The 23,492-nt window shown below is 42.2% G+C and overlaps 1 protein-coding gene across 2 annotated transcripts in view; it reads right to left on the minus strand.

Annotated features, from left to right (window-relative positions):
- The window catches only part of ANO6 (anoctamin 6), a 202,533-nt gene extending 179,507 nt beyond the window's left edge, over positions 1–23,026 (minus strand). For both annotated transcript variants that reach the window (XM_030835326.3, XM_030835325.3), the window contains exon 1: positions 22,520–23,026. In XM_030835326.3, the coding sequence (XP_030691186.1) occupies positions 22,520–22,592 (73 nt within the window). In that variant the 5' untranslated portion in view covers positions 22,593–23,026. The remainder of the gene's footprint in view (positions 1–22,519) is intronic.
- Between the last annotated feature and the right edge of the window lie 466 nt (positions 23,027–23,492).

Raw genomic sequence — 23,492 nt, forward strand, 5'->3', positions numbered from 1 at the left:
ATGAGGGAAGCTGTCTTGGACATGACTGTCTACCAGCTGAGCACTACTCACTGAGCCGTGGCTGAATCTCTGTAAACTCACAAGATGTAGTAAACTGTCTGTTGCTCTCAGTCACTAAGCTTTAGGATAGTTTGTTATGTAGCAACTATGTAGAGCATCACAGAATTTGCAAGGGGCTTTGAAGATCTCCAGGCGAAACATTCTGTTGGCTTTTGAGGAAACAGATCCAGACTAGTTAAGTGTCCAAGGTCACTAGTTAGCAATCGGGTTAAAAATAGAAAGCAGGCCTTTGGGCTCCCAGGTCTGTCCTTTCAAAGGACCCACCTTGGTTTCATCACATCCCATCTCCACATTTTTATTCTGTTATTGTGGGAACTCAAAAACTAGTACTTGGGCATATTCTCAGAAGTTGTATCTTCTATTAAAAGTTAAGGACAATCTGACCTATTTTCTTTCTAATGCCTTTATCTTAAACATTCTCCTTGGGTGAAATTGGGAAGAATTACTACTTGGAGAGTATGGAATAAAACTTCTGACCAAAATTTGCTTCAGTAATATAGACAGTAGCATTAGCTTCAAAAAGTATGCCTAAGGTTTCACCTCTTCATTCCCGTTTCACATGAAATATCTTCAAGGTAAACCTTGGTGTTACTTTTGATAAAAGAAATTTTCACATACTGAGGTACAGGGAAGACATTCTGGCTTATTCATGAGTTAACTTGAATTTTATGCTAACTAGAACAGCCTGTTTGTGGCCTATCAAACACATTGTACATCTGCTCTAATTTTTTTTTTTTTTTTTTTTGCGGTACGCGGGCCTCTCACTGTTGTGGCCTCTCCTGTTGCGGAGCACAGGCTCCGGACGCGCAGGCTCAGCGGCCATGGCTCACGGGCCCAGCCGCTCTGCGGCATGTGGGATCTTCCCAGACCGGGGCACGAACCCATGTCCCCTGCATCAGCAGGTGGACTCTCAACCACTGCGCCACCAGGGAAGCCCAACACAACCCTTTATTTAAATGCCTTTTGCCAGTGTCTTCCTCTATATTCCTTCAGGTCAATTGATTCCAAATTCTTTGGTTTGTTTTTTCTAAAAAGTTTACTTATCACAAAACACATTTTCTTTACTACCTCGTGTATATGCTCTATAAACACAAAAGAAAATGCAGCCATCCTATTTGGCAAAAGGTTTCTAAACTGAATAACAGAACAGTGTAGTGGCAAAAGTTCAGGGTGACATAGCAGGTCAGCTTCCTCATCTATAAAATGGATGTCCTGCCAACCCTACATGATTGTTGTAAGAATCAAGCGAGACTCAAGTGCTTTGTTAACTGTAAGTGCCACAGCTACACAAAATGAAGTTATTACCATTATATATGCTTGCCAGGAGGGGGAAGAAAAAGTAACTTTACAGCAGTATTTATCAAACTCTTTCCTTCATTAACTCTAAGGACTCACTCTCATATCCAGATCAGCCTTCCACCTAGGGAGAACTTAGCAGGGTTTTCATGCAGATGAAACAAAATTAATGGCAATGAGATTCTTATGAAATAAGATCCATAATCCTGCAGTACATTAGCTCATCAAATATTTATACTGTTCTTATTTTATTTTGCATTCTTGTATCCATAACTAGACTGTCCAGGAATCGGTATAATGTTTGAGCCTAAGTTCCAATCCTGCTTTTACTATTTAGTTGCTGTGTGGCCTTAGTGAATTACTTGACTTTCCTGACCCTCAACTGTATCATCCATAAAAACGGTATTATAATAATAGCACCTACCTAATAGAGGAACCGAGCAGAGCTCTGTGAGCTCCCCACTCCCAAGTACAAAGGCCCCTTCATGTCTCCTGCCTCGTTTGCAGAGAAGCTGAAGTCTCCCAGGCTTCCCTGAGTCACAAAGGAGCAGAGGCTCAAGCAGCTAACGATTAAGACAATAGAGTCACACATTCAGTGTCTAATGCACATTCCTGAGTTGTTTTACAAACACTGTAACTGTCACCAGAGGAAGAAGGCTGACTGCATGATGACCAGACTGCAGCCATGACAGAAGCTGCTCCACCTGGAGCAATATTGAGTCTATGACTAGCACAATTCCAAGAACTGGCCTTAAGAGAATGGGATTAACACTATTGCTCATAATAATCTATATCTTTGTGGGCATCAAAATCATTGTAGCTTGTTCTACCTGTATATTTATACGGGCAGGTACAACTGTCAGCAAAGAGATGCTACAGACCCATGTCGACATCTCCCACTCTAAGAATGTGGCACCTACGTCAGCAGGAAGAAGTTACAGAAGACACACCTTCATCCATTATCCCACAGAAATGGAATGATGTTCTGACAAGTGGGGATCTGTAAGCAACTTCTGGCTGGAAAGAGCTCTTTGCAGGAAAGAGCTCTCTGCAGGAGGCCCCTCTGTCTTGTCACTAACCTTAAACCAGGCACCCCCATGCTCTATTCATCTCTGGCCCTAGCACACCTTTCAAATCTTTTGATAACACAATACTTTACCTAACTTGTTGGTTCTTTCCATAGATCAAAGAAGTAGAAATGAAGAATAAGTAATTAACAGATGACCAGATCTCTTCCCTAGCTTCCCCTTCAGTAATCTCGAGGACAAACTGTATGAACAAGGTAGCATCTAAAGAAAAATCACAAGGAGTCAGCAAATTTGCACACAAGCCTGCACACAGTGGGGAAAGGCGATGACTCTGCCCCCCATCTCAATGATTAACTGAGATTACTTCCCTTTTTCCCTTTAAAAGCGTTCATGGCCAAGCTTCAGAGGTAGTTTTGGGGTGACACTGAGTCCACTGTCTCCCTGGATTGCCAGCATTCTGATTAAAAGTGACTTTCCTTTCTACCAACATTTGTCTCTCTTTCTCTCTCTCTCATATTGATTTTCAAGCAGCGAGCAGCCGGACCCGAGTTGGTAACAATAGCATTATTATAACCATTAAATGTACTACATACAGAGTATTTACAATTATACATGGCATTTGGACATATATACACTATTAAACGTCAAATAGGTAGCTAGTGGGAAGCAGCCGCATAGCACAGGGAGATCAGCTCAGTGCTCTGTGACCACCTAGGGGGGTGGGATAGGGAGGGTGGGAGGGAGATACAAGAGGGATGAGATATGGGGATATATGTTTAGGTACAGCTGATTCACTTTATTATACAGCAGAAACTAACACACCACTGTAAAGCAATTATACTCCAATAAAGATGTTTAAAAAAAAAAAGAAAGCACAATAAAAAACAAAACAAAAATTATACATGGCACTTAACATATGTTACTCTTTTTATGTACCTTCTTAGTTTTTAACACTGATAGGCATAGAGCAGACACTTAACAAATCTCGGGTTGATAGATTTCATTAGAAAATGGGATGGAACTAACCCATGTGAAGTCATCTGGTCTACCCTTATAGGCAGCAAGGCTGTATCAAAACAATCAGACCAGTCCCTCCTTTGTCTATTTTTAAACAGTCTTAGGGAAAAGTCTATATTTGGACCATGTAAATGTTTAACAACCTATACCATTAGGTTAATTACAAGAATGAATTCCCTAAATCTGCTAGGATTCCCTCTATATCCATTTCCACAGCTGGCCTCTCTACATTATTATAGGTTACTGGGCAGCTTCCTTTTTCAAAGCCCGACAACCTCAGCCCCATTATTCTTGCCTCAGGGTTAGCAATGTTTATTTTTATTTGAATTCCCAAGTGTAGAAATATTTCAGGCACTATACTGACCCAGGTTAAAAAAATCCTGAAGAACTCAAAGAGGATTGCACTGGAAAGTGCAAGAAACCCAAAAGCCGCAAAGTAAACGTTCAACAGGTTTCAGTCTTGTACTCATTGGCTGCAAAGAATGTCGCTGATTCAACAATTCTGACTGAAACTATTTATCATAGAAGGTAAATGAATATATTCATTTTTATTCATCCCTTTTATAATATTATGAAAAGTGAGCCCCAGTATAAACTGAATAAAGTCACCTGAGGAATAAAATCAATTATAGATGTACTGTGTACTTACACTCGGACAGACTTGGAAATTCAGTGCTTTAAGCTAATTTCCCTCCTGATATTTTCAGACTTAATTCAGTAACACAAATAATGCTTATTAGTAATATTAATGTACCATATGCTACCTCTGTCAACTTAATAATCTTCTTGGGTTTTTTTGACTAAAATGTCAATCTAACTTCTGGAATCCTACCCAAGAGAATCTATGCAAAATTACAATGAACATATTATTTCTATAGACATACTAATTAGCCATGGGCCCATTCATGAATGCCTATAATTAAGTTCTTGTACACATTATCATAATTTTACTTGAAATCATGAGATTGGCATAATTTGACTAATATAAACAGCTACTAGTCCCAGGCACCGTACATAAACGCTACTAGTCCCAGGCACTGTACAAAGTCCTTTCAGTACATTTTCTCATTTTATCTTTACAAAGAGAGAAAACGGCTCAGGGATTCAACAACTTACTTAAGTTTGCACAACCAGTATGTATTAGAGTAAAGATTTTAATTCAGTCAACCTAACATCAGAAAACCCTTCCCAACGAGCCTTTTCTACTGCTTTACACTGAAGAGATATTCGAAAAACATTTGTAGTAACACAGTGAAAAAGCAGATTAAGCCACGGAAATATCTTTTCAATAAAGAGCTGCTAACACCACCATCCCAAGGAGAGAGAGGAGGGGCTCTAATGAGGCCCCCCCCCAAAAAATCAATATTAATTTTTTGTTTAAGACAGAGCAATAGAAAATATGACTCCAATTTTTATATTAAGAAAAGCAGGAACTTCCCTGGTGGTGCAGTGGTTAAGAATCCGTCTGCCGATGCAGGGGACATGGGTTCGAGGCCTGGTCCAGGAAGATCCCACATGCCGTGGAGCAACTAAGCTGGTGCGCCATAACTACTGAGCCTGCGCCCTAGAGCCTGCGAGCCACACCTAGTGAGCCCGTGTGTCACAACTACTGAAGTCTGCATGCATAGAGCCTGGGCTCTACAACAAGAGAAGCCACCACACTGAGAAGCCTGCGCACCGCAATGAAGAGTAGCCCCCGCTCGCCGCAACTAGAGAAAGCCTGCGCGCAGCAACGAAGACCCGATGCAGCCAAAAATAAAATAAATAAATTTAAAACGAAAAGCGAACATAAAACTATTAAAAATTACATTTCAGTATACTGAAACGACAGATTATTTCACCCCAGTTTTGGTTTTAGAAAGTAACAATACAAACGTTCAAAAGAAATGTACATACTCCTCATTTGCATTTATGCGGCTTAAGTAACTCCACTCTCATCGAGGGCTCATCAACATACCCTGTAATTCACATCCACAATGGTGGTTACAGGGGTGGGCATACAATCCCATCAGCGCTATTTGCTGGGATTTCTAAGGAAGAGAAGTTACCTGAACTCTTCCTTTCTGTGGATGACATGGTGAAAGTAGGGTAGCAGGTGGGACACCATCACTGCCCTCAGCTACAAGGAGAGAGCTGGCACTGCTGGGAGTCCCTTCCATGAGACCCGTGGGCAAGGCTACCTCCAGAAATGAAAACTACCCCTGAGCCTTTCACTTATTGCACTGATAAATTCTTTTGATTATTCAGGCCACTTGATTTGACTTTCTGTCCCCTGTGACCAAAGATTCCTAATTAAAACAGAAAGTCAAAAGTCAAGAAATATTAAAAAAATAATAAGAAGAAGAACATTCTCTATTCCTTCTCTGGTCTTCCCCCAATACAGCCACGTAAGGGAAGCCATTGTCATGCACACATTTTAAGGCAGGTGGGCTTACGAATATCAGTGCAGGAGTGGATGATGACAGCACAGGGAAAGAGACTTCCAGTTTCAAAAGGCAGCAGTGCTAGCGATTTTACAGCTATGTGCAGTTGACAAACTTTAACTCATGAGTTTTGTATCATAATTGTCCCAGTCTCACTGAACGGGCAATTCAGTCCTTTTGGATCAAGAAGCCTTTTGGATCAAGAAGCATCAGATTCTTAAGAATCTGATGACAGTTATGGATTCCAGAGACCTGTAAATATGCAAATAAAACCTTTTCCCACACAGTTTAGGGGATCTAAGAAGTCTCCCACCTCCAAGCCCACCCATGGCGATCTACAGACCTAAGTTAAGAACCCAGGTGGTAGCTTGCAGTCCAGTGGTTAGGACTCTGTGCTTCCACTGCAGGGGAAATGGTTCGATCCCTGGTGGGGGAACTAAGATCCTGCAAGCCGAGCCTCGTGGCCCAAAAAAATAAAAAAAAAAAAAAGGCCACCCTCCGTGCCTCAGACTCCCACAAGCCTCCTCAAAGATGCCTCACAGGGCTTCCCTGGTGGCGCAGTGGTTGAGAGTCCACCTGCCGATGCAGGGGACACGGGTTCGTGCCCCGGTGCGGGAGGATCCCACATGTCGCGGAGCTGCTAGGCCCGTGAGCCATGGCCGCTGAGCCTGCGCGTCCGGAGCCTGTGCTCCGCAACGGGAGAGGCCACAACAGTGAGAGGCCCGCGTAGCGCAAAAAAAAAAAAAAGATGCCTCACAGATACTGCCCTTTAAAGCAGGGGTCCGCAATCCCTGGGCTGCTGACCGCTACCGGCCCGCAGCCTGTTAGGAACCAGCCCGCACCGCAGGAGGTGAGAGGCGGGCAAGGGAAGCTTCATCTGCCGCTCCGCGTCGCTCCCCATCGCTCTCATTACTGGCTGAACCATCGCCCCCACCGTCCGTGGAAAAACTGTCTTCCACGAAACCGGTCCCTGGTGCCAAAAAGGTTAGGGACCGCGGCTTCAAAGAGGCCTTTCGAAACCCACCCCTCCCACTTGCAAAGCCTTTCACTCACTCATCTTCTAACGGCTGCAATAAAAATACGGCAGGAATCATGAAGAACATGAACAGAAACTTTTACTATTCTGTCATCAAAAATCAAGTATGATTTTATATGGTTACTGTATTTCCCTGTCCAATCAATTTTTAAGCTACAGGAAAAGCTTTATACAGCATTTATATTGGATTAAAGTATTTGTGATTATTTCTATAAAACACAGGACAAAAGACCCTTAGTCTAATCTTTTTTATATACCACTCCTACAAGAAAATGAGCTTTAAGTTATTTAAGTATTTCTCTAGACTGCACATTTCCAGGAGATTAAATGAGAGACAATCTGTACTATGTCTGAATCTCTCCCATTTAATCTGCAGTAATGAATTACACTAAAATATGTATCTATAAACATCTCTAATAAGACCAAAAAGGAGGTAAATTCAATCACTGCTTTATATTTGAGGAGAGATACGTAGAAAAATAAAATGCTTTATTCCAGATGGTCACGACCGGGTTAATACTAAGAAAGTGGTGCTTTTAAAAGTTCAGAATGCATGGTCAAGGTGACTCCTATGTACAATAAATTCATTTAGACTTCAGAAAGCTACAAAGCAATGTGTCACCATAATTATTTTATTATCCAAATAATCTCTTACTACTTGTGGACAAATAAAGTAACAAATAAATCAACACGGTATACAGAAGCCACAGACGATGGATTTTCTACATATGTTTGCAAAATATTGATTAATATATACATTTCTATTCTAGCTGCAGATTAAAAGTCAGTAGTCACAATCAGCTTTTTTCAAAGGTTTGCGAAATACTGTAACCTTATTGTATAAAATTTAAAATTCTGAAGGGAACCTTTCTCAATCTCCTTTCAACTTCACATGTGAAAACTCACAAAGCTTAATAAAACAAATGACAGGGACACACACTAGCTCTATTAGAAGTCTGACAATCAACCTTATGTAGTCGGCCTATTCACGGCATTTATCGCTTTTTTGAAATAATTAAAACATGAACCTGATGTCTTCTAGGTTCTGTCACAGCTGGGTTAGGAGCGTCTTGCCTGTGCGTTCACCTTAGCTAATTTCCCTCTCCTAAGGCAGGTGAGACCCCTCTCCCCATCATATACAGTCTCTGCCATTTCCAAAGACAGTCAGCCTGACCCAGGGGAGATCCAGGATGAGGCTGCAGAGGCGGCCTGGGGGGAAGGAGGCCTGGAAGCAAACGCCTGGACTAAGCCCAGTGCAGGAACCAAGAGGCAGGTCACCTGCCAGAGGATGCGGTAACCAAGGCATATGTGGAAGCAGACCAGCATGCTCGTTCAGAAACGCCACTGGCATCAGGAAGGGAAGGAAAAAGCTCAGAGTGGTTCTCTACTTTTTGGATTCTCAGCATATTTTCAAATACTGGAAATTTTGACCAGGGTACTTTTCTTAAAGCTGTACGTGCACAAGATTAGGAAAATATCTTTTTTCCATATTGAAGAACGGGGAAGGAAGGTCTCCAGCCACAGTCATCAGCACTCGCAGCTGAGTACCAGCTTGGGTCAGTTACCCCGATGCTCAACTAGGTCCCTTCCCAGCACTGGGGAACTGCTTTTGAATAGAACTGTTTACTGCCAGGCGCAGATTTCCTCCTTGCCCAGGAGGTGGTTTGCCCACATTCCAGTAAACACTTGATCTTTCTTAGGTGCCGGGCTGAAGTTAAGTCTCCTATCTCTTACTGCAGGAAACTGTATCCCACTCTTACTCAGCCCCACTTATAGCAGCCAGCACGGCATGACTAATGAAATGGACTGGAAAGAAATACAGCCCGATGGCAATTTAGGGTCCAAGATTTACGGTACCACTGGTAAGCACAGCTAAAGAAAGGAACAGAGGCACAGCTCACGTTATTAAATCTGGGGACACGGGCAGGCCATGATTACGGTCTGCTCCTGGCGAGGGACAGGGGGCACCACATAGGGGGAGGAAGGACTTCACTTCCCAGGCATGAGAGCTATCAGGAGACACTGATGGGACTAAGACAGGACCTGAAGAACTAGGGATACTGACGTTCTAGGCATGTTTCTGAGAAAGGAGTTTAGGCAACTGGGGAAAAAAAGGACAAGCCAACTTACCTGAACTGAACCACAAACACAAGGTTGATGCTGCACTGATACTAAAGGCTGAATTATAAAATCCTGCTTGCCTGGAGTCAGAATTGGTTCCAGAGACTGCTGAGTGGCTGAGCCAGGAGGTGGGAATCAAGGGGGTGGGGGCCAGGTGGGGGGACTGTGAAGGCTGGAATCCAGGCAGAGTCTAACAGCCTGCTTTAACCCAAGCAGTGGGGATGACTAATAGTGGAAACCAGGCTCAAGAAATCATGAGTCACTCTTAAAGGAAACCAACGTCAGTGTCAATAACTTCTCTGGGAGCTTGCAACACATGTGCTAGAACAAATATTTTGGAATCGAGTATCTTGCACCGACACTGACTCGCTCCTTCATTTTGGATAGGTCACCGTTACTGTTTTTGTTCTCAGAGTTCTTCAATTACCGAATGAGGCTAATAATATCTGTTTAGAATATTTTTACCAGTTAAAAAAAAAATCAGTAAGAACTGACCTTTTGGAAAAATGAATTATTATCACACTTGAACTCCTTACACTGGAGGAAAGAGCCCACAAACGGTCCACTCTGGACGAGTACACTCATCAGTAAAATCATCAGCAGACCAGTGCCCAGAATGAATGTGCTGTTTGGTTTCACACCACAGCGGGCAGTTAAAATCTGAATTTCTATAAAGTGAGATACGAGTTAATTTTCCTCATACATTCCCTTCCAACTTAAAGGGAACATGTGCCAATTTCCTATTACAGGCAAGGCATTGTATGAGCTTCTAAAAAGATTACAAAGCACAAAAATAACTAAGACCAAAAAGTACTTGACTTTAGAGTAAAAATAGAATTAAAAGGTTAAGTATTGTTAGTTTGCTCCTTATCCGAGATGTAATATGTTAAGACGTAATTCAAAATATTTTTCCAGATATTCTTATAGTTAAAAATATACTAGACTGCTATTGATACCCACAACATGGATGAATCTCCGAAAATATTATGCCAAGTGAAAGAAGCCAGCTACACAAGACTATATTCTCTATGATTCCATTTATATGAAGTTTAAGAACAGGTGAAACCAATTTATGGTAGTAGATGTCATTAAGTGTTTGCCTGGATTGGGGGGTGGTGACAGCCTGAAATGAAAGGACTATGAAAATGTCCTCTGTCTTATTTTGGGTGGGTGGTTACAGAATTGTCAAAATTTACTAAACTGAACACTGAACTGTGCATTTTATAGTATAAAATATGCCTTTTACATGTTAAAAATAACACTGGACTAAATAAACATTACTAGAATGGAGGGTTCAGATAAAAGCATGGCAAAGGGTTAATGATAGGATCTCTTATACTTGATCTCAATGGTATTTATAAAGAAAACAGGCTCCATCTGAAAGGAATTAGTTGTAATGGATATAACAATAAGTTGAACAATACAGTCATATTGCCTGCTAGATTTCAGTCATGTATGAAAAGATCCTAACACAGAAAAATAACAGGATTTTTTAAGAGTAAATGGAAACAATTTGCATCTGCTTCTTTCTGTCCTATCAACTGAAAACAAAAGAAGTTTTAACTTGCATCTTCCATATTACTCTAATACCAGGGTACTGGCTACTCACAGTGAAGGAATTCTGGAGAGTGTTTCTCTATTTTTTTAATTTTCTTTTCAATATTTTTTTATTGAAGTATAGTTGATTTACCCTGTTGTATTCATTTCTGCTGTACAGCAAAGTGATTCAGTTACACATATATATAGTCTTTTTTTATATTCCTTTCCACGGTTTATCACAGGATATTGAATACAGTTCTCTGTGCTATACAGTAGGACCTTATTGTTTAGAGAGTGTTTCTCTAGTATTAGGATTTCTCAAGGGGAGAAATTCTTGAGGGAGCACCTCAGGGTCTCTGTGGGGCTTTTCCACCATCACACAAATTCTGATTCATGCTTCAGGGGCTTGGTTATGACTCTCAGCCAAAGTCGGTCACTTCCAAACAGGAATGAGTCACACCCCACAGCGACCTGTGCAGGAAGACCAGAGAAGCAGCTCCCGGCTGAGAATCTAGAAAAGGCATTCTTGTTAGCTCCCCGCCCCGTTCAAGTCAGGAGAGGAAAGGATGGAGCACAGGAACAAGAGGTACCTACCCCATCTACCCATCCTCCTCTGACAGCTCAGGGAAAACGCACAGAATTGCTTGCACCCAACCTCACCTTCTCCTCCAACTTCAGTTAGAAGATTATGCTACACCGAGCTACAAAGACAGACAGAAAGGAACTGGGAGTGACCCACGAGGTTTTGCTGCTTTCCAATGCAGTGCTGACATTTTAGCCCATCTACCAAGGAAAGGAGAGGCACAGAACCGAAAGTACAGCAGTAATGCTACTTGCTCACCTTCGCAAGGTGCGTTAACAGCTACTGAAATCAATACAAAGAAAGTTCCTGCGTGGAGGATTCCCCCAGTACAGCTGAAGTTGTGAGCCTGAAAACACGTGCGGCGTTTTACAGGTTAATCTAATGTACATCTTGAGCCTTCCTGTAGACCTGCTTTTTAAAGATTATAGTCTAAGTCCATGCTATTTTTAGAATTATGAGAAAAACAGCTGTACTTGTCAGCCATCCCCCAGGGAGGGCCCAGCCCCCTGAACTGGCTTTGGATACACCCCACTTCCGTCCTCGGCTGTGTTATCCTGGTTCTGTCTCTTTTTTCACAATCTTTACATATAATTTGCTGGTGATCGGTGGGCATGTTTGTCTTCCCTGCCAGCATGGCTACTCGTCGAGGGCAGAGGCCGTTTCTTCTGTCTTGTGTATTAAATTCCTAGTGCCCAGCACAATGCCTGGCACAGAGAAGGTGCTAAGCTGACATTAGGTAAATGAATGGATTTCCACATGCATTTTTGGATTTTATTTGATCACTTATTAGAATATAAGCTCCACCGATAGATGCGATCTTCTCTCCCTGGTTCTGTCCTCAGACCTTGAATAGCACATGACCTATAGGAAGTCTTCAGAAAATATTTACTCAATTAATAAAGATTGTGAGATAAGATCAAACCAGTGCTCTGAGCTAAATGAAATCTCTATGTACATGACTTTTTAAAAAAGCAATAGACCTGATTTAGGAAGGCCACTGCTAGCAATTCCATGATCAGCTTGCAAAGGGATTTCTGTGTGTGTGCCAAAGTCAGTCAGTATGGTGACTGAACTCTTCAAAGTAAGTATTTTGGAGTAGAAAACAAGCCACTAGCCACAGTTTAGGCAACTGTAACCCTCAGGAAAACCATGATTACCCCATTGCTCAAAAGCCATTTGCTGTGTTGCTCACCCTTAGAGTGGAGGGCAAAGCCTGTTAGAAATGTTCACGTCTCCTCTGTGATTTGTAAGCTGCAATATGCCTGTTATAGAAGCATGTACCCAGTGAGTACTAAATACTACCTAAATTTTTTTTTTTAAACATCTTTATTGGAGCATAATTGCTTTACAATGGTATGTTAGTTTCAGCTTCACAACAAAATGAATCAGTTATATATATACATATGTTCCCATATCTCTTCCCGCTTGCGTCACCCTCCCTCCCACCCTCCCTATCCCACCCCTCCAGGCGGTCACACAGCACCGAGCTGACCTCCCTGTGCTATGTGGCTGCTTCCCACTAGCTATCTACCTTACGTTTGGTAGTGTATACATGTCCATGCCTCTTTATTGCTTTGTCACCGTTTACCCTTCCCCCTCCCCATAGCCTCAAGTCCATTCTCTAGTAAGTCTGTGTCTTTATTCCTGTTTCACCCCTAGGTTTTTCATGACATTTTTTTTTTTCTTAAATTCCATATATATGTGTTAGCATACGGTATTTGTCTCTCTCTTTCTGACTTACTTCACTCTGTATGACAGACTCTACCTAAATTTAAATGGAGGCAGGAAATATGAGACAATCTGGCATCTTGTGGATGGAGGATAGGCTGAAACCCAGGGGACAACAGGAACTGCAGTCCTAAGTGCAGTTAACTGAAGGATGTAACTCTGGCTTTTACTGAAAAGTCACTTCTAGGAAAGCCTTACTTATAAAGCAAATAACCTTAAACTCTACTGTATTTGGGGATTAAAAAGAGCCTTCTTCCTATGCTTTTGCTCTCACCTACCCAAATGGAATGGAACGTCTAACTTTTCTTAGGTCTGATGCTGCTAGAGGGGGCCTGGCAGTGTTTAATTTCTAACAAACTGATGTAGGCTGAATCATTCCCAAACTTCAAGCTTACAAAATGAGAAACATTATTTCATATACCTATTTTGCAAATTAGGTATGGATTTTTTTTTATATCACTAAATTCAAAACAATTCAAACCATAAGGGTAGCAATTTCTCTGTGTGTTCATGTCTTCTGTTCTATCATTTTGATCCGTATCACATCCGTCTCTTTTAACAGGTTTTACTTCAAACTTTTCAATAAAATTCAATGAACAGACATTTTAGTCTTGTAGGCAAATTAAACATTTTAGAATTTTCCCGTTTAAAAGAACTGACCATTCACATAAGCAAAATTACATATTTATTTAAAACTACATATTTTATTGTTTATTTCATTGAAAGTTCACATGATCAATATCAACTTTACCCTTTAGACTTTGATAAAAGATACTTTCAAAATCTTAAATTTGCTAGATTAAGAAATGCTCCTATTTCTCACACATTTTCTTTAGTGTAAAGGCTATCAAAGTATCATTTAAATTTCATTATATCTTTATCCTATATTCTCTTACCTTTCTTACTAAAATTATATATATTCAAAGGGATGATACAATTCTATTGTGAAATCCATCTACTGGAAAATCCAACTTAGGTTACGCCAGTCACTTACATTTCTCCATTTTTAGTTGCTTTATCAGGCCTGTCACTATTATTTATTGGCCTATCATGTGCCTGGAACTGTTCCTCATCCTTTTATATGTTAACTTTAAACTTTATAACAATTCCGTAAAGCATCATTACCCTTTCTGTATTATTATCTCTACTACACTTTTCTAATATGGAAACCAAGGCTCCAAAGTTTTATGAACCTGTCCAAGGGTTGATCTGTGTCCAAAGGCCTACCTTTCCAATCATAGCACAGAGCTCTTCAATAGTCAATATCTTTCATTCATCTACTCATTCATTCAACAAAATTGTATTGATCGCCTATGCTGTGCCAGGCATTAAGCTGCTCACTGAGATGATAGCCTCAAGATGCTCACAGTTCAATGAAAACGACAAAAAATGACAGCTATATAAGTGGAAGAATGGTAAAACTGCTAATAAAAAGCAAAAGAGATACGTCTGAGTTAAAATATAGGTAAAAGCAGCTATCTATAATACTAACGTTAGCTCATAATTATGGAGGGCTTTTAGTGTATCAGGCACCACAATCCTGCAAAGTAAGCTTTTTAAAATCGTCATTTTTAACACAATCACCTTTGAAGTAGGTTCTAATATTAGCTCCATTTTACAGAGGAGGAGAAAGTTATGTTAATCACTCAAGGTCACACCATTAGTGAATGTCTGGACTAGAATTTGAACTTATACCTGTCTAAAACGTAAGTTTAAGTAGTGGTGCCCTCCACCTCTGCAGACCCAGGCTAAGTGTCGGACAAAAGTACTGAGTCAGAGGCAAGATAACAGACTCAACTGGGGAGAAGGAGCTGACGTGGATAAATAAAAAGGACCACAGGCCAGCAGAGTGGCCCCTTTCTCCCTCACCACAGATATTCGTAGTCCAAGAGGACGCAGGTCCACATCCTTGGCCAAGGTGAGGCTGTCTGTAACAGACGGTGGAAATGATCTTCCAACACAGGGAAGAGTCATCCTTCTCTTTTGCCTCCAGTATAAGTACCTCTAATGAAATTCAGGTTTTCATCTGCAAATCCAAACCTCAAGAAAAGATCATTTTCACCTGATCCCTAATACCTACACTTATCCAGGGCTTTGTTGGGGGGGGGGGAATCCCTGGGGCCTCACCTCTCCTTCTTCCCTCCAGATCCAAGCGGATGTCGATTCCCAAGGCATCCATCCCCCAGCCCTCTGAGAGCGGGGTTTGAGTATGCCGAGGCAACAAGGGGCTGAGAAGGTCCCCTCTGAGAAAGGCAGGATAATCTCCAATTCTAGAAGACATTAAGAGGACGAGCGGCCAAGACTGACAGTGCCTGCATATGTACAATGATCAGAAATTGGGAAAGGGGTGGTGGGAAGGATGTCAAAGTCAAGTCAAAGGTTTTTAACACCAGGTCAACAATCTCCCTTCACTGCCTTGTGACTTCCCTCTCTCCACGGAATGGGGAACACTATGAAAGATCCTCCATGTTTCCACAATTCAGTAGTGACAATGGAGAATCTCATCATCAATCAAAACTCTCTCAGTTTTAATCTCTCTCCTCAGTTCTCCTGTGATATTCTAAAGGCTCAATTTGTAATAAAAGCTATTCACTTCTTACTTAAAAAAAGTCTTCTTCCTCACTTCTTATGCATTCAGTTACATGGTGACACATGGGGGCATACATACTTGGTAAGAACTGCCTGACAGCAATTGGGAGGATAGGATAAGCCACATGTGCTACCAATGGAAATACAATCCCTACATTTATGAGCCATTTATTGGGAGCCAAGTGTCAGCTGTTGGAACCTTTTGCTAAGATTCCTTGAAAGAGATTCCCCCTGAAATAGGTTTCCCGGAATCTGAATAACACTGTCATTCTGTCAGAAGATCAGTAAGAGTATAGGAAAGCACACTCAGTGATTATCTCTTTGCAGAAACCACATGCTATTCTTCAACTCTTTTATCTTTAAGTACATGTGTCTGTAGCACAGCCACGGTCATGATCACCCTTAACCTGACACTTAGTGGACAGTTCCTGCATGCATAATATGACACAGAACAACACAAAACCAGGCAAGGACTTAGAGCTCTCCAAGGTTAAGAGTAACAGTTCCGTATGTATAGCTGATTCACTTTGTTATACAGCAGAAGCTAACACACTATTGTAAAGCAATTATACTCCAATAAAGATGTTTAAAAAAAAAAAAGAGTAGCAGTTCCCATGACTGCTTTTAAATAAAAAAATTCATTATGATGGTGATATTGTAACTGCCACTCAGGTAGTGTGAGTGAAAAGGCCCCACACCCCCCATTGTACATGCCTTCTTGCATCCTCCTAGCAACCCCACATGGCTGAAAAGACAGGCTGAGAAGCCAAGAAACTTGCCCCAGGTGATAGATTCTAGGTGCCAAAGCCAACCGCTAATTGAGGTCTTCTGACTGCAGGCCTGTCTCCTTCCCTCCTCACAGTTCTCCATCAGCACAGCCTTCACAGGCTCTTTCTTCCTTTTTGTTTTTCAAATGTCCTCTTTAGGGATTAACTTTCCGCAAAGAAACCAAGAAACTCAGTCTTTAAAATCTACTTTCCCTAAGTAGCATCTAAGATCAGTGAGCTTACACTGTTTCTTCACTATTTGTATTACTTAGAAACAAAGGTGGGTTTTATTTGTTGGTTTTTCTTTTGTCTCTTTAGAAAAAAGTATCTTATGTTTTACACAGATTGAGCATTCAGGAATTGTTTAATAAGTAACAGTAGAAGGAAATAAAATGATACAACAAATGAATGCAATTGTTTAAAATCATAATATAAATTATAATAAAACACTGAAAATAATGTTAAGGGTCTGAGTTTTATACGTGGGGAGGGTGTATTTTTTTTTTAATTTAGTGGGGAACAATTTTTCTTAAAAACGTTGCAGAAATCAGAAAAAAAATTTTTTTAATGCTTAAGTCTGTGTCTATGGGATGCCACAAGAAAAATCTAACCATCACCCTGTCTGTGCAAAGCCAAAGACTATTTTTCAAACGTCTAGATAGAATGTCTGAAGAATCATAAAAAAATCAATTATGTAAACACAATCTTAGTTTATATAAAACAAGCTTTATAAACAAGCCTGTAATTTGCATAATTGTACTTTGTGAAAGAACATCTATTTACATGACTTTGACCTTTGGCTAAAGTTCTGCCAAAGTTAAAATAAAAATTATAGAAAAGAGAATTTTAATGACTAATATCCTTTCTTCCCCCAATTTCAAGTATTTGTATTTTTAAATAATGTAGGAAATAGTAGAGTTTCAATGTCTCAGATTGAAAGCATTAAATATAAAAGCAACATCTGGACTTCACAAAAGAATATATTTTCTTTCATTTGTATTTTTGGCTGCTGAATAACTTACTGCAGCAAGTTCTTTCAATTAGTATTCAGACATGTAGCCAGGGCAGTAATAAGACCACGGCAGAGAAAGTTGCCTATTAACCCTTCAACTTGTCTTCTGTGCAAACGTTCTATCTGATTTGGGGCTGAATAGTATTTGGATTGCTCTTTGGTACATGTCCAAAATATTCTATTGTTGACATTTTCACCTAGTATTTAAACTGGCTGCTCCTTGGGATGGCTGCTAAATAATTTTAGTTGCCTTTAAAAAAGCAAGACAAAACTAAAAGAAAAGCAATAATGGCATAAGACAATCACTTGACTGTATTAAATTCTCACAACCTCTACATTTACATATGAGTTACCAATCAGTCAAGGAGTACGTTTCCTTGGTTGAAGGTGATTGGAAATGATGTTTTTCTGTTCTAAAAATCGTGATTTTTGCACAGACCCAGCCCTGAATGATTTGTATCAAAAGCAGATCAAGCAGCTTAAATCTTATAGCAAACAAAGCTTCCTGTTACAATCTAAAAAACAATCCCTTAACAAATGTTTGGGACTATGTGAAAAGCATTACTATATGTAGGCTGTAGCATACAAAGGGAAATAAGATAGCACTTCTCCCCCTAAGACTATACGTTTTAAGATTTACTGAATTGACTGGAATACAAAACACAAACTGATATGTATGATAACATAAGAAAACCTTAAGTATTAGCTAGAGTCGAAACTTCTATAAAATACAATGATTTTAATCTAACTTGCTACAAATAACGCTTTGAGAGTTCAAGACCATCCTTTAACTTAAAGCCTGACTGTGGAATTCTTAACAGTATAGTATAATCTTCCCCCAAGAATGTCAGAATTTAAATAATATCTCTGAGGGAAATCTTCACAGGAGCTTTTAGTGTAAATTCCTTGGTTTCTAAGAGGAAAAAACACAAATATACAGCAATCAACATACGTGACTGTTACAACTCCTTGAGGAAAAAAAAGGGGTGGGGGGCATGTGTGTAGAACTCTTTTCCTCTTTTAGACCTCTGTTTGTGTCAGATCCAAAGAATAATGAGACTTGTAAGATGAGACTGGGGAACATTTTGGAAAGCAATTATTTGACTTGAGAGTCAGAACATGGAAGCTAAATTGTGACTGTGGATTTGAAACTGAAAATAATAAAAGGTTTATGCAACAGGGTAAGACTGACTGTGTTCAAAGAGAATGACTTTAAGAATAGTTTGCTTTGTTTTTAGCTGTCATACCCTGGTAAAGAACACACACACACACACACACACACACACACACCATTTACACTTGTCATAGCAAATAAGGCAAGGGCAGCATCAAGGGTGATTTGTTGAGAAATCAGGGAACATTTAGGAATGCTCAGGACACTCTACTGTTCTAGCTCCTTCCCTCACCTATCTGGTTATTCGTCCAGGGCTGGCATAGGCACTGCCTCTGTAGAGCCATCCTGGATTCCCCTAAGCAAGGTTACATGTTTTATCCTTGGTACCACCACTGACCCTGGTACACATCTTGATTACAGTACAGCATTAATCACAGATGACTGCAATTATCTATTCATATATCTGCTTCCTTCCTAGATAGTGAGGTTCCAGAGGTCAGGGACCACAGAACCTAGAAGAGTTCCTGGAAGAGTATGTACAATCAACGTTTTTATAGCAGATGACTGTGGGCATCTCCAGGTGCCAAAGAAGAGAACTCCATGAGGGCCATAAAAACCACTAAGCATTATGTTTATTATTCATTTATTTATTTAATTAAATAAATTTACTTAATTAAATAATTTAATTTATTTGTTTAATTATTCAAAGTAATTCATTTATTCTTTCTTTCAACAATGATTTGCTTGGCTTCCACTGAATGTCAAGCACCATTCCAAGCACTAGGGACATAGCTTAGAACAGAAAGTACACAAAACAGCTGCCTTTGAGAAGCTTTCACTTTAGAGGGTGAGGAAGTGAGAATTTTCTTAAATTATAGTAATGGAATGTCTACAACATTTGGGATATTTTGCATGACCTAGTCTCAGTCCCCAAGAAATTTACATTCTAGTTGGGGGGATTAATTAATGCAAAGATAATGAATAGCAAAAATACAAGGTGAATGCTAATTGCATGGAACAGAAAAATAAGGGGTGTGAGCATTCATCGGTGGGTGCTTTGGGCTAGAGGGAACAATAGCTTCCTGGGATTGTGACAGGTTTAGAAGGAGAGAGAGCTGCTGAGAAAGAGGAGAGTCCAGTATTACTGGGAAGGGGAATGGTCTGAGCTAAAGCAGAGAAGAATGTAAGGCTTGTTGAAACAATACAAAATTCTCCCCTCCTGCACATCTGTTCTCCTCCACCTGCCACTGCCCTCAAGTCCAAGAGTCATCCCAGGCTCCTCTCTGCTTGCTGGACACATTCGGTCTCCAAGACCTTGGAGATGCTGCCTCTTTCATGAGCTCTCAGACCCACTCCTCTATATTCTCATGGCCACTGCAGGCCATTTCTGAACCTGACTACCAGAAAGGCTTACCTCAAGCATCTCCCCTCTCCAACCCATTTCCCAATGCACTGCCAGGGAGATCTTTCCAAAAGCAAATTTGATTCTATCACTCCTTTCCGTATAACCTTTCTGGAGCTCCAAATCACCTACAGGGTAAAATCCAAAACCCTTAAAACGTTTGGAGGATTCTTCATGGTGCCACACCCCCCTGCCTTCCCAGCCTCGTGACTGCTCCCTTCCACCATAGGCAGTACTTGAAACTCCAGACTCTCCTCCTGCCCTTTATGCCTGCCTGCTTCTTCAGCACCTGGCCCAACAATCTCTTCTTTGCAGCGGTCTCCCATCCTCCTCCACAGCTGTGTATGTACCTCAATAACAGCACTTACTGCAATGGTTGGTTCCATGGGACCCACCTCTCCACAGCCAAAGCATGCATCTTACTCATTTTTTGCCTCCCAACACCTAATCCTACAACTACAAAAGTATTAATTTCAGTAGACTATGGAGGGTGGGATGCAAGAAGAGTAGAGATATTTAACTTTTTCTTAAATATATCTATACTGTTTGACTTGATACAACTATCAGGTTAATACAAACTAGCCCAAGTTAGTTTTCTTTCTAAATTGAGATCTACTGATGGCAGGTTGGAACAAAGCTCAAAGTCTCTTGCTTACTTCAATTTCCATTTGGGTTTTTACCCTTATTTATTTACAACTGTCAGTGTAAACAGTGACACCTCACCATAACAGATGAGTGTTTTCCTATGAAACAGACTGTGCTAATTTTATTGTAACTTTTTAAAGTTTGTTCCTATGATGTATATTGTATGCAATCATGATTTACTACGGCAGCCTGCTAAATAGTAGCATTATATATTATGTGACAGCTGGAGTGACCCGCTGAAAAGGGCATCAGTATGCACAGGTCTTGCAAGTCAGAAAACCTGGGTTTGAATCTTAATAAGCTGTGTGAGAAGCTAGGCAGATGAACCTGTGAGCGTCAGTTTTCTCTCCTATAAAAAAGAATACTACTATTTGCTCCCTCCATAAGAATGGACACCTAATAAACTGTTCTCAAGTGAATGAAAGGTAATGCTAAACCATGGAGTATAATCCCTTCTATTAAATTTGTTTTTGGATTTAAATGAGCAGTGCCTACAATAGCCAAGATATGGAAAGACGTTAATTGTCTGTCTACAGATGAATGGACAGAGATGATGTGTCATATATATATATGTAATGGAATATTATTCAGCCATGAGAAAGAAGGAAATCCTGTCATTTGCAACAACAAGCAAATGGAACTTGAGGGCATTATGTTAAGTGAAATAAGGCAGAGAAAGACAAATACTGTATGATATCACTTATATGTGAAATATAAAAAAGGTGAACTCACAGAAACAGTAGAATGTGGGGAGGGCGGGGGAGGTGAGGAGATACTGGTCAAAGGGTACACTTCCAGTTAGAAGATGAATAAGTTCCAGGGATCTATTTCCAGCAGAGTGATTAGAGTTCATAATACTGTATCTTATACTTTGAGAGAAGATCTTAAATGTTCTTGCCACAAAAAATTAAGTGACACAATTAAGTGACGTTGCAGAGGTGTTGGCTAACTCTATGGTGGTAATCATCTTGCAACTTATAAATGTGTCAAATCAAGACGTTGTACACCTTAAACTTACACATTGTTATATGTCAATTATATCTCAATAGAGCTGGAAAAACCAGAAAAATAAATGAGCAGAACCTAAAACGTGAACGAAAAACCACATCTATCTCCTAAAATGACTTCTAAAGTTATTAGAGAAGAAGGTATTAGAGAAGCATATATTAGAGAAAAGTATTAGCACATGAGCAGGAACTGTTACGTTTTTAAAACTGATTTGGCGTCCAGGAAACTGAGTCAGAGTCTGCCTAGTAATTTAACTGCTCGTCTTCCGGACGGACCCAATATGCCATCATTCCCTGGCAGTGTTCTCTTTAGGGACCAGATTTTCTCCCCACTGCTCCAATTGCTTTCGCCTTCCTCACCTCCTCCCACTCCGTTTGTTTGTTTAACTCTTAAACAGCTCTCCCTCCGTTCTGTCCACTCTTTCTAAGCACTTTTAACCAGAAATGGGGCACCGGGGCCCTCTGGACGGGTAGGAAATGCCTTGCGGTCCACCCAGACTAAGGGCTTCCTCCTCCCATCCGTTCCCCCGCGGGCGCTGCTGATGGAAAAAGGATCCCGGCCCGCGCCCAGTGGCCACAAATTAGTTCCCGGGCCGCCCCACCCAGGCCCAACCCTCCGTCCCAGAGCCACGCCGTTTGCTTTCACCTTAAGGAGGATTCAGGCGGGTCACACCCCTGCTCTCCCAACCCGGGCGCGCTCCCCGAACCCCGCCCACGGGCTCGCCGCCCACGCCTGTTCGAGCCGGAGAAAATGACCCAAAAGTTGTTCTTCTGAGTCAAGACTTCCGCGCTCGGGGGCGTCCCCGTATCTACCGTGACTACTCAGGGGCCGCGTCCCTCGCCCGTCCGGAAACTGACCTAGGGGCCGATGCGTACCCCGCACCTCCCCGGCTTTCCCGGGGGCCGCCCGCTCGCCCGGCGGTCAGCGGCGCGAGGCAGCCGCACTGCGGCCCGGGGCGTGCGGCGCGGGCTTCCCCCACCCCCACGGCCCCCCGCACCCGAGCTCCTCTGAGCGGCCGAGGGTCCCCGCCAACTTCCATTCCCGAGGGCGCGGCGCCCACGCGCAGTACCCGACTTCTCCCGCTTTGGCTCGGGCTTTCGGGAGCGGACGCGGGGCCCGGCGTCAGCTCACCCCCGGAACCCGCGGCTCACCGATATCCCCATCGTCGTCGTCGTCCTCCTCCAGCTCCATTTCTAGCAGACCGTCCCTGGTCATCATTTGCATGGCTCCCCCCGGAGGCGGCTCGGAACTTGGCGCGAAGTTGGGGGCTTTCGGGGTCCGGAACGACGGCGCTCGGGCGAGGCCGGCGCCCGGGCGGGGACGGCGGGGCGCGTCTCGCTCCCGGCTCAGGGGCCGCTGTACTCAGCCCGCGCTCGGGGAAGCCGAGCCCAAGCGGCCGCCGACCCGAGCCCTAGAGCCCAAGGCAGCCTCTGGCCACCGGAGCCGGGCCCGGCCACTGAGCATGCCCAGTGAGCGCCGAGGTTCGCTGAGGAATGATTGAACTTCCCCCGGTTTATAGGCTCTCAGAAGGAAGTCGGGAGAAGAGAGGGAGTAGCCGGCGCCCGCGTTGTGCACGCGACTGAACTCGCCGAAGGGGGAGGCGAGAGCACGCGAGGGTGGGAGTGGGGAGGGTTCCCCCGAACGTTGCCTCCAAACGAGGCAGCTTTATGTTCCAAGGTCATATATGGGCACGTCCGGAGCCTCGCTCTCTTTGACATATGTTACGAGAGAGGGGGGAAACGCTGCTGGAGCTCCCAGGCAGGACCCTGAAGGAGAGCGCGTTTGCATGGTGTTTAAAGACGAAGTGGGGGCCAATGGAGGATGTTGTTAAAGTATCAATTACTCTGACTCCAAGTGGGGGAACGTGTATTCTGTAGGGGAATGGGGAGGGGGCAATTACAGAGGAGGTCAAACTCGTAGATGAGAAACAACTGAAAAAAGACCAAGAGAGCGAGACCTAAAGAAACACGTTCACAAAAGGCAGGAGGATTTCCGCCTCAAGTGAGGTTAGGAGGCTGGAGAAGCGCCACCTACCCCCGCCCGCAGGAGCGCGCATAGGGAGTGGTCGGAAGATGATCACTGAGCGTGCAGCGTATGGGGACCTTGAAAACTTCATCCTCGGTA

This window comes from Globicephala melas, chromosome 10, assembly GCF_963455315.2.
Source record: "Globicephala melas chromosome 10, mGloMel1.2, whole genome shotgun sequence".
Classification (NCBI taxonomy): Eukaryota; Metazoa; Chordata; class Mammalia; order Artiodactyla; family Delphinidae; genus Globicephala; species Globicephala melas.